This window comes from Lathamus discolor, chromosome Z (genome assembly GCF_037157495.1).
Source record: "Lathamus discolor isolate bLatDis1 chromosome Z, bLatDis1.hap1, whole genome shotgun sequence".
Lineage (NCBI taxonomy): Eukaryota > Metazoa > Chordata > Aves > Psittaciformes > Psittacidae > Lathamus > Lathamus discolor.
The window spans coordinates 58,606,712-58,623,336 of NC_088909.1; the positions used below are offsets into that span (position 1 = coordinate 58,606,712).

General features: G+C 38.0%; 1 protein-coding gene across 3 annotated transcripts in view; it reads right to left on the reverse strand.

Annotated features, from left to right (window-relative positions):
• GAK (cyclin G associated kinase) overlaps positions 1 to 16,625 on the reverse strand; it is a 77,591-nt gene that overhangs the window by 44,135 nt on the left and 16,831 nt on the right. For all 3 annotated transcript variants that reach the window (XM_065662139.1, XM_065662140.1, XM_065662138.1), the window contains exons 6-11: positions 15,355 to 15,480; positions 14,110 to 14,199; positions 8,826 to 8,961; positions 8,053 to 8,165; positions 7,373 to 7,484; positions 5,070 to 5,193 (exon numbers count right to left, since the gene is read on the reverse strand). In XM_065662139.1, the coding sequence (XP_065518211.1) occupies positions 5,070 to 5,193; positions 7,373 to 7,484; positions 8,053 to 8,165; positions 8,826 to 8,961; positions 14,110 to 14,199; positions 15,355 to 15,480 (701 nt within the window). The remainder of the gene's footprint in view (positions 1 to 5,069; positions 5,194 to 7,372; positions 7,485 to 8,052; positions 8,166 to 8,825; positions 8,962 to 14,109; positions 14,200 to 15,354; positions 15,481 to 16,625) is intronic.

A 16,625-nucleotide genomic window follows, 5' to 3' on the forward strand; every position in this document is an offset into this window, starting at 1 on the left:
ACTCAAGCTTGCTGTTTGGCAGAAAAAAAGATATATGCCTCTAACAACTGGAAAAGCATCAGAATGTATAATTAAAATGCAGCTGCTAAACTGCAAAATCAGTAAAGTCTCCTAAAACATGTGACCCTGTCCATAAATTACTATTCCTTGAACTTTATTTTAAAGCTACTTTAGTAAAAGGCTTGAACATAAGCTACTCGGGTTTTAGAGAAGTGTTTCATGTCAGACTGGTAACAGAGATTGCTTTAAGCGGCAGGAAGTTTAAAAAAACCCAACCAAACAAAACCAACCGTGCTTATCAGTGTGTAACTGGTAAGCATTCCTACTTATTTAGTTACAACATTCCTGTAACTATAAATCAGAATAAGGTCTTTCATTTTCTCAACAGCAGAAATTTTATTTACTTCATTATGTTGTTGGCAGGTGATAAGTGTAGAAGAGCACAGAAACAAACCAAAAGACTGCAGAGAGTATTTCTGGCTTAAACAAGAAAGTATTTTAGGACACCAATATTTAGTCACTTTTGTGATGATACCAGGCAACTTCATGGTATTTAGCAAGAAGCCTAAGGGGAAAACTAGCAAGAAGATATGCTCATTTTTCAGACCAAATACCTTAACAAAATCAGAAATTTTAATTAGATGTTGCAAACTTCTCACTGTGTAAATGGTTGGCATTATCAATCTTGCCAGAGAACAGCTGCATTAAATATCATAACTAATATTAAACAAAAAAATCATTCCAGCAAATTAAGCTAAAATTAACAATTCACAAAATCAACTAGTTAGCATAGAGCACAAAATTTTACAATAGTGCGTAGTTACCTTCTGTTACTAGCAGCTGAAGACAGGAAAGAAGAATGACAGACTAAGCAGCACAGCTACAGTGTGAGCACACAAACCATCATCTTAACTTAAATAATGCTCTAACACTAAGCAATCTTCCTCCAGACATCTCTACACTTACAAGATTAGAAAAATACCTATTCATTACCTAAAAACCACAATTTTGCAGTTTAATTTTTAAAAGCCAGGAAAAAATGCAGCACTGAAATCCACATCAATCCACTCCCAATTGGTTTTACTTCATAAAACTTAATTAATCATTCAACTACCTAAAGCAACACAAAAATCCATGAAATAAAACATCAGCATCAGACCAGAAGCAAAATTACCTTAGAAGCAATGAAAGCTAGCAATAAAATGCAGCTAATTGTTCCCTAGATCATTAGATCATCATCTCTTTAATGAAAGACACTGCTCTGACAAAGCAAAACAAGACTGATCCTAACTTTTGTATGCTGCTTTCAACACCTGTGGAGACTGGGTATTTAAAACATTTTGGTATGCTTTCCTGGCAGGGCATTTGTAACCTCTGTGGATGCAGACCTCAGTAAGTATAAAAGCTGGTCAAGGGCATAGCAGCATCACAAACAAGATGAACAGAAGAGCTATGTTGAGGCCACATGGCTGCAGGCTGAGATATCAGGCATGAATGGGTACATCTACTAGAACAAATTTCCCTTCTACATAGATGCTGCTCTGTCATATCAGGCCCCTTCACAGAGCAGTGCATATTGGCTCTAGGTGTGTATACACCCAGTACTTTCTCTTAAGCCAGTTTTTACCCAGAGAGGGCTAAACCTCTGCTGCTCTGTGTTCTCTCTCACATAGCTATAAACTGTTTCTGCCTAACCTGAATCTGTATCAGGGACTGCAACACCTGTAAGTGAGGTGGCCTGGGGGACAATCAAGATGGCCCTCATTCAATCTCCTATTCCTAGAAGCCTGTGACATCCCAGTTTTCAGGTTTTATCACTTATTAGTGTAAACGAGACCAAAATTTGAATCAAGATAAGGCAGCCATGGGAGAGGAAAAAAAAACAAAAAAAAAACCAACAACAACAAAAAAACCCACCAAGAAACACTAACTACACTTGTGGTTTGTATTCAGTGAGAAAGAAGCCAGTCTGCAGAAAAATTAAATAACTCCACATTCAGAAAGCAATGATAAGTAAGAAGGAGAGCGCCTACCTGATGAAATGACAGACTCCAACACATGGAGTGCTTAAGTGTGGTGAGGAAAATGCACAGGGAAAAGACATTTTAGTTTGTCCAGAATGTCTGTGTCTCATGCTGATTGAAGAGTTTTGGAAAGGCAGTCAAGGATGCAACTGTAGAAGAGGCATTCTCACATCCCTGATGGTACTGGCTGTAGTCACAACACAAGTTTGTAAAGGCAAAGAATGACTGTGACAAATAGATATTTTCTATAGCAGATGCAAACAAAGAACTAACACTTCAGCTTGGTTAAAGCACAAATAGCTTAAAAATGTACAAGCCCAGTGGTGGGACTCTCAACAGCACAGTGAATGCTAAAGAACCTGGGACTACCTTAGGTCCTACATAACATTAAGTATTGCTCATGTTAATTCCATGCCCTGCCATTTCAGTGAATTGTCAGATTTAAGATTCAAAATACACAAAAGCCTTATATCAAGGAATGAAAATTAAAGGACTTTTTTTCCCTCTCACTAATAGTTAGTAAGTTCCACAAAGACCTGCACTAAAATATCTTCAATCACACTCACATTCCTCACAGAGGCTCAAACACTACCAAAATGTAAATAATCATGCGAAATAAGGTTTGAAGCAGTTTAGAACATTCCAACAGTTCCCAATGTCCCCCACAAATTTAAGGTATAAGCAATACTGCCACTGGAGTCTCTACAGGAATCAAGAGCCTCAAGTTTCACCTCAATCATGCCTGCCCATTTTTGTCAAAAAAGGGATTCTAACTAAAGTGCCAAGCACACAGTTCAGCCACAGAACACTAACCAGCAATTCAGAGTCGCATAGTAACTCTAGAATTAAGAGATGCAGGACTTAGGGCAGTTCTCGTAATTTGAACAAGGAACAGTAACAAAGAGCATGTGGAATGAACAGCATCTTTTCAGACAGCAAGTAACCAATGTCCTATACTTCAGAAGCTATCAGATGACCTCTGCAAATGCAGCTGGATGTACAGTTACTGACTCATTCCTTGCACACTAAGTATGCAACCAAAGGAAATCACACAAAGCAAAAAGCCACACACACCTGTTAAGTAAGAGATAAAAATCAGGTTCAGGCAAAGAATAAGCCATTCCATATAAAATATCGCATTTCAGACAGTGCTAATCCACTACTAGAAAAGGGGAAAATGGCACAAAAGGAAATTCAAAAAAGTAATTAAAACTTCCAGTGGTGTTTAAGGAAGATGCCACTTGCACGAGCAAGAAAAGGAAACTTCTTCAAACATCACTGACTGTTGGGAGGCACAACAATCCATAAAAGTCATGTGGAAACAAGAACACAAGGAAGTGGAAGTGCAGGAGGTGCTTCAGAAGCATGTAGTGTACAATCAAAACACAGTGTCAAAGTAAGATCTAATACAGGAACACAGGCATGGGAAAATAAGGCCTATAACATTGTCAGAGGTAAAGAAGAATTTAAGTGTTATATGTCACAAAGGAAGAAAAGCAATTTCTCTGCTGTGGAACACTATCTAAGCAAAACTGGCATGAATTAAGTACTTTAAAGTTTATAAGCAGTAAAGCCATCAAAGGCAAAGAATCTGCAGAACATTCCATGTTTTACTGACAAATTACATTTCATTTAACAAGATACCACAAATTGAACAGAAGTAGGACTGAAGAGGAAGGGAGAAGATCAGTTCCACAGAAGGTAGCAGGAACAAGGAGGTAAATAACAGAGGCCTGCAAGATAGCACATGCCAAAGAAATAAAATGGAGAGCAGTTGCTTAAAAGCTGTAGCTAATCATGTTATTTCATACATGGAATTCCTACAGTTCTGCTGAGCTGCTAACAAGTCACCATTTATCATCATGCAACAGCTCATTCCCCTTGTACTTCCCCTGTCTTCTCTTGAGTCATCATAGTTTCCCCAGATGGCAAAGTTTGATGCTACAGCTTCTGCAGAAAGCTTAAGGACAAACCAAAGCTGAACAGCTTTTGTGACTTTTACAAAACAGAGGACCTGATCTTTCCAACCCACACACAGTAAGTTTAAACAATCTAAGAGCAAACAGCTAAAAATGCACTGGAACTGGCTACAGAGGTGCCACATCTACAGATCTAACTTACCCCATTATTACAAACATTTTAGAGTGCACTATGCACAAGTTACACTCAGCGGCAGAAAAACATGTGGCAAGCAATAGACTTCACAAGCCACAGCACAGTATCCCAGTTAAAGGGCCACAGAATGTACAGTGAGGGACAAGGTGCAATATTCCGTAGGAAGCCCTAGTTCAGCCATGGTATTCAGTAGTGACTTACCTGTTCTTTTCAGAATTAAGAAAAAACTTTCACACAGTATAAAGTATTACAAATAAGAAATGGAGGAATCATAGATTAATATTGATCATACAGAAGTACTAGAAACATTTGGAATAAGATTGAAAATCTGATTAGAGAAAAATAATCAGACATGAGATATCTGAGAACATATACATCAAAACATTGGGAGTCTTTTTCTATGCAATATAGGGCAAAGGAGACAAACTGCAGATTCTCTCACTTTGCTTTAGAGAGCATAGGACTCCACCTGCAAACTAAACTGCACAGAAGAACTCATACACTGTTTCCCTGCAGTTTTAATTCTTGGCCCCATTTCCTTTATTTGTACTTTTCACCACCTTTTTTTTTCTCCCTCTCTTAAACATAATTCACTCAGTTCATTCTGAACCACGATAGTCCGTATCTCTCCACCCTGCTCCAGCCCCCATCTGCTCATCTCTTCCAAGCTTTAGTACCTAAAATGCAGCAGAGAAAGCAGTACTTCTGGAAAGGCTTTTGCCCCCAGCATTCTTATTTCTAGTATATAATTGCTAAATAAACTCTGGTATTTATATCATTCATAAAATCTCAGAGCTAGCTACCAGCTCTTAGAGCTCATACTTAGAAAATGATACTGAATTTGATCATTTCTGGAGTAAGCTCCCAATCCTTCATTTAGAACTCTTACCATCACAATTTAAGTTTGGTGGTTTGGGGTTTTTTACTCACTTGGCCACAGACTGGATAACTTTAGAAGATGTATCCTTAATATTAGTGAAAAATCGCTCTGTTCCACCCCTCAGAATATCAAAGAACCCTCCATAAGTCTGGTCACATTCCGCAACGGTCAGGCCTGGAGTAGTTGAATAAAAATAATTGGACTTTAAGTCATATCCTGGAATGGGCTCCACCATACTAAAGCAAATTGCCAATAAATCTGTGAGTGAATGCAGATACAGGCTACACCTTGTTGTAAGGCTCAGAGTCTCAGAGTTCTCAAGTTCTGCTCAACTATGACTTATGCAAAACATAGTACTTCCTGAAGTCAGGAGGTTCAACAAGCTACTTAACACATTGTAATTGACTGGTGCATGTAAGACAAAACAAAGTAAAAAAATTCTGAAAGTAAAGCATTTATTTTATATTGGCAGTGCAGCAAAGTACTGCCTTTTTTTTTTTTGTATCAGTCTCTTAAAGTGTAGCTTATTATTAGTAAATCTACTTAAGCATCCCCAGCTGACACATTTTAATGCAGGGCTTCAAAAGCAGCTGTCATAATTCAGTTACTTTTCAAGCACAACATCCCTATTAATGTGATTGTATACAGCAAGCAGTACTTGTTCTTGCACAAAACAAATGGCCAGACAGCCTTTTGATCAAAATCCTATTAGGAAGCTGAATTCTTCCACAGAAATTGATAGATAGGTACCACCAATTTTAGAAGTTTCCCTGGAACATTAATATCCTTTGTCTCATTCACAATTCAGTACATCAAGCAAGAAATTCAGAAGGAAAACTGAATACAGTATAAAATAATCATAGAATCGCAGAAGAGTTAGTGTTGGAAATGACATTAAGATAATAACCCCCTGCCATGGGCAAGGATACCTCACACTAAATCCTTTAATATCTTCTACATTAACTGAAGTGTTCCATATCCACACATGACATATATGATGGGTACAGAAACTGCTTTTTAATAAGACAACAGATGCAAATAAGCCTACCAAATTCTCATTTTCTCTACTATATTAAGTGCAATTCGTTTCAACCAAATGAACTCTGGAATATCTATTTTCACAGAATGCATACGTCAGCTGTTAATCGTGTCACTGTGGAAACATGTTTTGGTTGACAATTTAGTATTGCTAGTGCAACTATTATTTTTCCTCAGATGGGACCACAACTTCTTCTCATCTTTGTCCTATGGTGCAACCACCTCCTGAAGGCCTACGTGCACAATACTCCCTTAATTAGTTGCACTCAAGGCAGTACCAGCTATTTCTGAAACTACTGACTCGATACTGCTTTTTACTTCTGAGGCTGTCAGAAGTTAGTTTTTTCAAGTGAAAATACTAAATAGCTTTAGACTATGATCACTGTCAGATACACTTCAAACTATCACAGGGGCATCAAAAGTCTCTTGGGGAAGAAAGCAAGAGGGAGAGAAGGACCCCAGATACTTACAGAAGTATTTATTCCTCAGACATGCTTTTTGCAGGCTAAAATAAATACATGTCAGGTCAGTGACTCCTTAACATTAATGAACTACTGTGGTCCATAGTCAAATCCCTGCAATTGCTTCTGCAGTTCTTTACTGGACTTTCTGAAGCTAAACACCAAGCCCATTTTAGCATAGTTATACCAAAAGCCACAGAACGGCTGCTTTATTTTTAAGTTGTAACTGATGTTAAGTAGTTCTTAGAAAGCAAAGACAACTGTCGCTTTCTTACCCCACTGATCCAATATTGTACACGAACGATATGTACTGGTTTCAGTAACATATTTTCAGTTAAATCACAGCATTTCTGAAAAATTTTTAATAGTCTGAACTTAAACTCATCTTAAATTCTTCACTTTACAGAAGACACTTTAAAATACCATTGCCTCACTGAATTGGGAAGTTTGGACTTTAAAATAATCCACTTTTATTTGGTTTTATCGCCGGAAGTCTACTTCCTCCACTACTCTTGTTCTAGAGAATATTACCGCTTATTGCATCTGCACTTTCATCAAGTTTTAGTTGACTTTTTTTCACATCCACAGGTCAATAATGCATTTTAGTTTCAATTACTTTATACAGGAAACCAAATTTTATCTTGCCCAGCAATGAACTTCAGAAATTCAAATTTTACATGCATCAACATAAAACCAAACCCTGAAAAAATAAAACAAAGTTAGAAACAGCAATATAAATGCAGAATAGCTAGTACTTGTGCAAGATGTCTAAAACCCCCAAAAAGATTTCCCCCCCATCCCCAGATGTTATGCAATTGGTTTTACACTAAGATGTTGTCGTCTTCTGCACTTACCTGCATTGTACATATTGTTGAGCTGTCCTGCAGGCTTGGAGCTCTGTGAAACGGAGGTCACAGATGTCCGAGGCTGAGCATTGTTTCCATAGCCTCCATTTTGTTCCAGGAGCTGAGAAGATTAATAGTTACTATAAGTATTTTCTTGCTAATTTAGCCATCTTATTAGGCTTTGTAAATTACTTTTACATAGCAGAACAAGCAAGCTAAACCTCAGGAAAAAGCCACAAAGTTAAGATAAACTGATTCACATGCAGTTTTGTGAAAATTAAGCATTGAATAGAAGATACTTAAGTGGGTTTCAAATTAGTGTACGCAAAGCCTTCATATACTGGATTTTTCTATGCAACTATGATTAAGTGCAGCATGTTAAACAGAGCACTTGCATACTAAAGAATGACCCAAGAACATGGGAAGTTTTTCAACAAATAATAGCTACAACTAGTTTCCTTGCATGTCACGTAAGCTCTGTGCCTTAAAAGGCACCTTTTCAAAAGTTTTCAAATCTTAGAAGTCATGCAGATCAATTCAACTGAATTTCAAAACAAATTAGTGTGAAATTTTCAAAAGACTAAGGAACAGGGCACCTACTGACATCTGTTACTAAACTCACACTTACTGGATAGAAGAGGAGATTAAAGGAGACCTAATCAGTAATACTCTTTATGAGACATCTTTACCTCTGTGATGGGCGATTTAGGATTCACATTCCTAGCTGCTGCAATCTCCTGCAGTTGATTCACAAGTTCAGTGATTGATAGTCTCTCCTCAGGGTTCACCTTCAAAGCAGAACCTAAAAAAGAGATTCAAAGTAACAGAAATCCTTTAGAGCTTTTCTCCCAGCATATATTAATTTCTTCAGGGCACTCCAGTGCAGTAAGTAATTAAGCATGTAAACAGAGTAAAGCAATTGCTAAATCCGTAACCAAACATAATTGTCATAACGGGTATCCATCAAAAAAAAAAAAACAACAAAAAAACCCACATTTTGTTTAAGAGTATTTCAAAGAATATACTTTAGGATCAGCTGATGATTAACATCAGAAGTAACTTTAATCCTGTTAGAGTTGGAGACAAGTTTCTAGTAATCTATTGAAAACTGAATGAAAATAGAACTAACACAAATTCAAAGAAACTAAATCAAAACACTATTTGTTCCTATGGCCTAACTCAGATGCTAAGCAAGACAGGCCTTAAAACTAAAAAACCACTAGTTTTAAATTTCATTTTAAAAAAATTTTAAAACATTTTTTAATTAAATTTTAAATTTTAAATTTTTAAATTTCATTTAAATTTCATTTAAAACTTTTTTATAATGGATTAAAATTTTTAACAAACCAAGAAGTTGTTTAAGTTAAGCTTTTTCATCATCCCATGTCAACAGTGTTTAACAACAGTGATTAATAAAATGTAATCCATGAAGACACCAAATTAAGCAACACTGTAAACTTACGAATAAGATCATGAAACACAGAGTAGCGGGTGTCATTTTGAGGTATCACATATTTCCCATTGACTATGCGAAGTTTAGCTCCATCTTCAAATGGATGTTGCCTAAAGCACAGCAAGTACAGGATACAGCCCAGAGCCTAGACAGAGTTAAACAGAAATGTTTCATAGAATTGTGGAATCATTTATGCTGGAAAAAAAAATACATCACAGAGCCCAACCATTAACCTAACATTGCCAAGTCTACCACTAAACCATGTCCCTAAGCACTATACATCTTTTAAACACCTCCTGGGATGGTGGCTCAACCACTGCCCTAGACAGCCTTTCCCAAAGCCGGAAAACCATTCTGGGGAAGTAAGATGTCTTAACCTCTAAACTCCCTGGTGCAACCTCAAGCACTTCTTCTTGTCCTATAGCTTGCCATTTGGGAAACAATACCAACATCTACCTTGCTACAATCTCCTACTCCCAGCTACGCGACTGCAGTTCCCTCAGCTGCTCCACCAGAAGAGTTGTGCTCCAGACCCTTCAGCAGCTTCATTGCTATTCTCCTGACCAGCTCCAGCACCAAAATGTCTCTCTGGCAGTGAGGGGCCCAGAACTGAACACAGGATTCGAGGTGCAGCCTTGTCAGTGCCCTGTACAGGGGGATGATCACTGCCGTGGCCCTGCTGGCCACACTATTGCTGATACAGGCCTTCCTATACTCCAGTAGATCAACACTTCCCCCCAACTCGGTATCATCTGCAAACCAAGGATGTAATCAATCTCCTTGTCCAGCTAACCAAAGATACTACACAGAACTGGCCCCAGTACTGAGCCCTGGGGAACACAACTTGTGACCAGCCACCAACTGGATTTAACTCCATTCACCACCACTTTTCAGGCTTGGCCACCCAGGTTTTCTACCCAGCAAACAGTACACAGATGTCGTGGTGTTGTTGCAGCAAGCAGAACACTTGCAGAGGCAGCTGGTGATACTGCCAGCCCTGGATGGTATAAAAAGGGCTGTATGAGCCCAGACTGGCAGATGAGCCGCCAGATAAGCAAGGACATGGAAGGGCAGGCACAGAGACAGGGCCTGCCTGCAGTGATGAACAGTGGCTACTTTGAACTATAGTCGGACATCCAAGACAGCGAAACCACCAGACCACAACACACTGCAGTCCTCTTCCTCCTCTGCCACCAAGCTGTAGAGTTGCCAACAGTTTGCAGAACAGGTAACACCAGCTCTTATTCCGTGGTGGTCTACAGGGAGCTGGAAGTTCCCCAAGGCCATGGGCAAACAGAGCTCTGTTTTCACAGGGTACCATGGGACTGAGCTCATGCCACTAGCCCCAGTGAAGCAGTGGCCACCTAAGCGGGCAGAATGCTTTTGGTAACCAGCATTATTGCCCCAGATGGGTGTCTCACATCCACCAGGGAGGCATGGAATGGAAAACCTTGGTGTAAACCCCAGGCAGGGAGGCAGGGCTGCCCATACAGTCGTTGGTTCTCCTGCCTTCAGCAGCTGTAGCCTGGACAGGGGCATGAGCACACTTCTGCCCTCTTCCTCCTCCACCACTCAAAGGAGTGCTGGTACTTTATACAAGGATATTGACCCAATGATAAAGAAACACCTTATCCTGAACCTCTACACCTTATCTTGTATCTTATGAGATAGCATCACAGTCCTTGAGGAAACTGGAAGGTTCTCACAGCCATGAACAAAATGAGGTTTGCAACACCCACCTTCTTTATGTAAAACTTATCACAGAATGAGACGAGTTTATAAATTCAAGTTCTCTTATTCATGACCCTATTGGCTGGTTGTTCTTGTTTGTGCTGTTTTTAATTCAGGCAGTAATATTTAAAGCAGAATTTTAGACTACAAAATTGATTAAGCTTCCTAATGCTGCCTGCAAATTTCAGGTTTCAATCATCAACTGCTGATTTATGCAACTCTATATATTCCCAGAGCTTTAGAGATCAGCTTCATACTCCTTTAGAAATTTAGAACTCCTTTCAGCTTAACACTTTTGATGTTTTTCTGAAGACAGAACACTTAGTGAAACATTCATTTGTTTGGCATGTCAATTAGTGAACTCCAAGAAGCAGTTCTGCTATTAAATAGGTTTGTGGTTTTTTTCCCCATTTATGGAATTTTTCAGGTTCAGGGATTGTTTTATTCCTGTCTTTTTAAAAATAATAAGAATAAATCCATTTTATGAATTTCACAGCATACAAAAATGAGTAGTCCTGCAACACCAAACATGCTCAAGAACAGAGATTTTTCTTATAAAGAGGCTCTGAAGTTTTCATACCTTCATCATGCATTTTATGGAGACTCATTTTATTTGTGGAGACAGAATTCAGTCTTTTGTATTTCTAACTCATTATGCAATGCACCTGCTATGTAAGCATTTAAATGTTAATCAGTTAAAATGATACTGTGGGGACAGATAGTCTCTGAAACACTTGTTCTGGTAAAGATTTTAAGAAAATAAGCCTGAAATGACAGCCCCATTACTTCCTACAATCAGAAGGCTACTTAATGCTTAAACCAAATAATATTTAAGAACATTTTCAGACAGGTTCATTCAAGTCTCATAAATCACAAAACCAGGACTACCAATCCTGGGAACTTTCAAATCCCTTGGTATATCCAAACTTGACACATGCGCACCCTGAGCACCCAGAAGACAGTTTTCAATTCTAATCTCAGAATAGTCTGTGTATTATGGTTTAGTTAGGATAATCTCATCTCTTTCTAAGAAAATGTAAACTAATATATATTCTATGTTTTCATACAAGTTAACAGATTAAATATGGCAGCTATACAGTAATAACAGTAATTACACAGTAAGAGAACTGTGTTCCATCTGGCCTATAAGATTTTTATTACAAAGTATCCAATGCCTCCAAAAAAGTATCCAATGCCTCCTGGAAAACTCCAAGTTCTTCTGAACCCCAGCTTAGTTACTTCAGCATATGGACTCTTATAGCCCCCACAAACAAGACAAGCTAGTGAATACATTAGCTAAGAAATCTGCTCACTGCCTCCAGTCCTCTGCATGCACAACCTCCACCTCTCCTTCACCACCCCAATTTACCCCAAGAAGAGTTTCAAAGATTTGAACATTATTGAAGTCTCAAAGGTCTGATATTTAGTTGATGAGTCTCTCAATCCAGGGAGAGAAACAAACTGCATATAATTAATTCTGTGTTACTGTATAGCAAGTAGATTTTTGTCAGTCTGTTGATAAACAGCTCTCCATAATGTATGCACTGAAAGATCTTGTAAATCCACATTAATTAATCCAGCAGCAGAGTACAGGAAATACTACCTATTCTGCTACGGAAATGCCTGTTTACAAAAAAGTAAGGCAGACCATAATTTAACTGGAGGAATGAAACAACTCTCTCACAGTCCAAAAGGACACCATGCACATTAGAAGACAGCATCCACAGCCACACAGGGCAGAAAAACACAAAGGCAATCAGCTGAACACACAGGAAGTGAACATACCACTTAGATTTGATCTTTGCATCCATTGCTAGACAATGCTTTACCTTCCCTCTGCTTTATCTTTAACTTTTGCATTGCACTGCAGGAGTGATACATTTTGAATATTTTAAACACCAATTGTGATTCAACCTGGATGCCTCCTAAAAAGAGTTAACTACATGAAATGTAAAGAGGTAATTCAGCTTATCTGTTAGATGTCTTGCACTGACTTTAAGGTTGGTTTGTTTGCGTGACTTTTTGGCTTGTTTGGTTCTCCACCCCCACCCCCGCTTTTTTGTGTTTTGGGGTTTTTGTTGTGTCTTTTCTGGGGGACAGGGAGGGGCTTTTTGGGGAGGTTGTGGTTTGTTTGCTTTTGGATTTTTTTTTTGGGGGGGGTGTTTTGGGGTTTTTTTGAACCCAAATTTGAAATTTTGTTCCTTAGCTAATGTATTCCAAATCTTAACTCGTCTGCTTTTTCTTAGACTGCAAGAGTGGGAATGTATGAAGTGCCATCCAAGCTCACACAGTGATCAGCACAGCGACCACAACCAGGAGTGTTAATCACTCCACCTGCCTTCTATGGAAGGCAATTTTGTTTATCCTAACCATAAACCACAAGATCAGTTATGCTGATCACAGAACAACATGTTCCAACAAAGATTCGGCAAATGGAGCAGATCTTCTAAAGACACAGCAGGAGACAACCACGATGTTAATACTAATGGATGCGGAATTATTCTAAACAAAATATAAGTTGTAGCCTTTTGAGTGAGGCTTTTGTTAAAGACATTTCTATCTTTATGTTTACCTAGATGTAATTTTGGCCTAGACTTCCAGTACTTAACACATGTAAAGTGATCAAATGGTCCGAAAAATGTATTTTTCTTGGTGTTTCTTCACATGCCAGAAGAAAATCGTCAACAACTGTAGAAGCTGAATAAGAGTTTTTGCAGTATATTGTAACTAATTTAAGAAACTGAATTAAGTTCTGAGATTAGAAATAAAAACTCTTAAAGCACCAGTATTACATTTTCTCAATTTGTCTTTTAACACACCGCCAATACAGATGCCAGCTGAACAACTTTATACCTGCCTCTGTAAAAAACATACAATAAACTAAGTCCCTAAGCATGAGGCCACTGGGCAATGCCTCAGCATTATTACAGTATTACACAGCTGAAACACAGAACTGAGAATTTATTTAATATCTGCTTATGATTTTTTAGTGAATGTTAACAATTTATCATGTTTTCTACAAAAAGCATGAATGATCTGTGCATTACTCTCATCCTCACTGTCTGTATTTCATCTAGACGCAGTACCTAGACACAAGCATCTTTAACTCCGCAATAGGCTGTCCCAGGATTACACATACGGCAGAGCACAAAAGGCAAGAATTTAAATCTAAGGACTGCAAGTATTCTGGATCTAGGATGTCAAACTTCAACGAGGCAACAATACTACTAAATTACAAAGTTCAGCATTGCTTCTCACAGTGGAAAACAAGGTAGATCTGAGAGAAAACCTCAAATACTCATATCTTAATATATATAAATACTCATCTCTAAATATTCTCTTAATATTTAATATTTTATTAAATTATCTTAATATTATAATTATCTTAATATTCTCTTAATATTTATTATACACAGTTCACCACTGAAGTTCATTTTGATGTAAGACAAACTATCCCGTGCTTATTTCAGTGTTTTTATTTAATGAAATTAAAATGAAGACTGCAAACTGAGTTTAAACATGACATTAGCAGCTATGACACAGCAAGAGAAAAATTTCTTACCCAAATGTCCTGTTTTTCACCAATTGGAAAATTCGAATACAAGTCTACCATTTCCGGTGTCCTGTACATTGGTGTTGTATTCCTTGTGATCTGCAGAAGACAGAATTTCTTGAAACAAGTTTGAATAATAAGCTCTAATGACAAACAACTAAGGAAATAGCTCTCCATATAGAATGGATCGCATTCTCACTTTGAAAATTAATTTCTGAAATACCTAACAGAAGCCATCAACTGAATCCTGCAATAGTCACAACAGCTTTGATATAAGGCCATATAAAGACAGTACTCAAAGAGGTAGTGATATTCAAGAGTCCTTCCAAACTGCAAGGCACATTAAGTAAAATTACTGTTCTACATGAGAAAGAAAGAGATATGGACACAAATGCAGGAAAAAAAAAAGCCAATAAATCAAGTAGTGAATTCATGCTCCAATGTGTATTTTTGACTTAATCACACTTAATGACAGAGTAAACACATCTAAAGAGTTAAGCTGTGTTCAAACGGATCCTTCAAGAGACCTTTTCTACCATCTTTTTGCATGGCTATACAAGACAGTAGTACATCATCATCATTTCTTCTCCAGGAATCAAGGGGCTCCTCTCCACTGATGCTGGATTCCAAAACAGGGTGGGGCTCATAGGGGTAGTTATGATATCAGAAATCATGCACATGAATTTTAAGTGTCACTGTATTTCTCTATACTTAATTCTGAGTCCAGCTGATATATTACATTAGACTTACCAGCATTACTCTAAACTAAGAACAAATGCACTTTGCAAAAAAAACAGTGCATGCTTGACACTGTCAGTGTAGTCTTAGAAGCACTGCCATAGTGTCTATTCATATTCCACTGAGCAGACTTTTCACTTCTTTATTGAAACCATTCAACTGAGAAAACAGATGAGAAGGAAATCGCTCTGGCATAACCAATTTTTTTTACTTTCTGTTAAATGTGCAATTAAAAGAAGCTCTAGTAATCACTTCTATTTTCACACCAGATTGCAGAACTGACACTGCTCAAGTTGAAGCAGTGTTTCTATATACAGCTACACAGCTCTGATTATAGCTTCAGACAGTGTTTGAACTCTGGCAACACAAATACAAAACCAAAGTTTTACAAACAACACTACAACTGAAACCATCTTCAGTTGTCTCAGAATTCCCACGGATCAGTATCAGACTAATAGTAACAGTTAAATGAATCCGCTCTTGATATTAAGATTAATCACATTAAAATAGTCTTACCTCTTCTTCAACCAGTGCTCTCTTTTGTGCAGACCAGTTGTAGTCAGGATAGTAAGCTATAGTTGTAGCACTACCGAAGTCACAAAGTTTAATTGTCCCTTGGTTACTAATAAGCAAGTTTTCGACCTTCAAAAAAGAGGTGGAATAATAAATCAAAGATGCCTTTTTTCCTGTATTCTAAAAGGCATTCTTTTAAACATCAACTCACCTGTGCATATATATAAAAACACACACTTTAGCCCTGCACGTTGTTTACAGAAGCACAAAGATTTCAGACAGTACTGTACATGTATATGGTAGCAATCTAGCCAATTTTTAAAAGGAAGTACCAAAAAATACTATGAGCAGGAAATGTTCAAATGATCAGAAAATAAATGCCAGGGATTAAAAAAAAGGCATTTCATTAGTGCCTAATAAGAAGCCAGTTCTTCAAACGACCACTTGCAGACACAGTGTCTTTGAACCTGAACATTTTAAGGCATAAAACTGAACACTCTTAGCTTAACTGCAATTGAGTCGAAGCTACAACTCCTGTAGACATAAGACATGAACGTTCTAGTAGAACAGCAGGCTACTCGGAAACCCCCAGAGTCAGCTGTGACACTGGTATCACTGTAGATATAGAAACCCGCTATTTGAGGACCATGTGTTGCCCGAGTAGCTCATCATCCCTCCCTTTTCTACTTCATATAACCCCACCTCCTTGGATTGCTAAGTGAAATAGTGAAGAAACTTAAGGAGACAGTAAAAGCAGGTATCGGGCAGAATTACTGGGGGATCATAATCACAAAGAAGATGAAAAGAAAACTTATATCTCTGCATGAAGTCAGGTAAAGGTGTGAAAGCCAAAAGGTATATTAGTAACATTACAACACTACACTTCAGGTAACTAAGTTTGTCTTCCCTTTCCCTTTGAAACCACATAGCTGGACATCCTTCTGTAAAACCTCAGTTTTCAGAACATACCACTAGCCTGGCCTTACACATGCCCCTTCCAAATTCTTCCACCGTAAAATTAATTTTTACTACCCTATAGGAAGACACAAGCTTTGTTAATGATGGATAAAGTATCAATCTCAATGAGCAATCTGAATTCCCTTCTCTGTTGGATAACCTTTGCTTATCTCCACGTACAATAAGAAAGGTGTCATACTTAAGACCAGAGATCAAGCTTCTGCATACATACATTCTGGTTTTCATGCCTTGGCAAAGGCTGTTAGTGATGTAAAACATTCCAGACACTTAGAGAGATCTGAATAGGCTCTGTGACC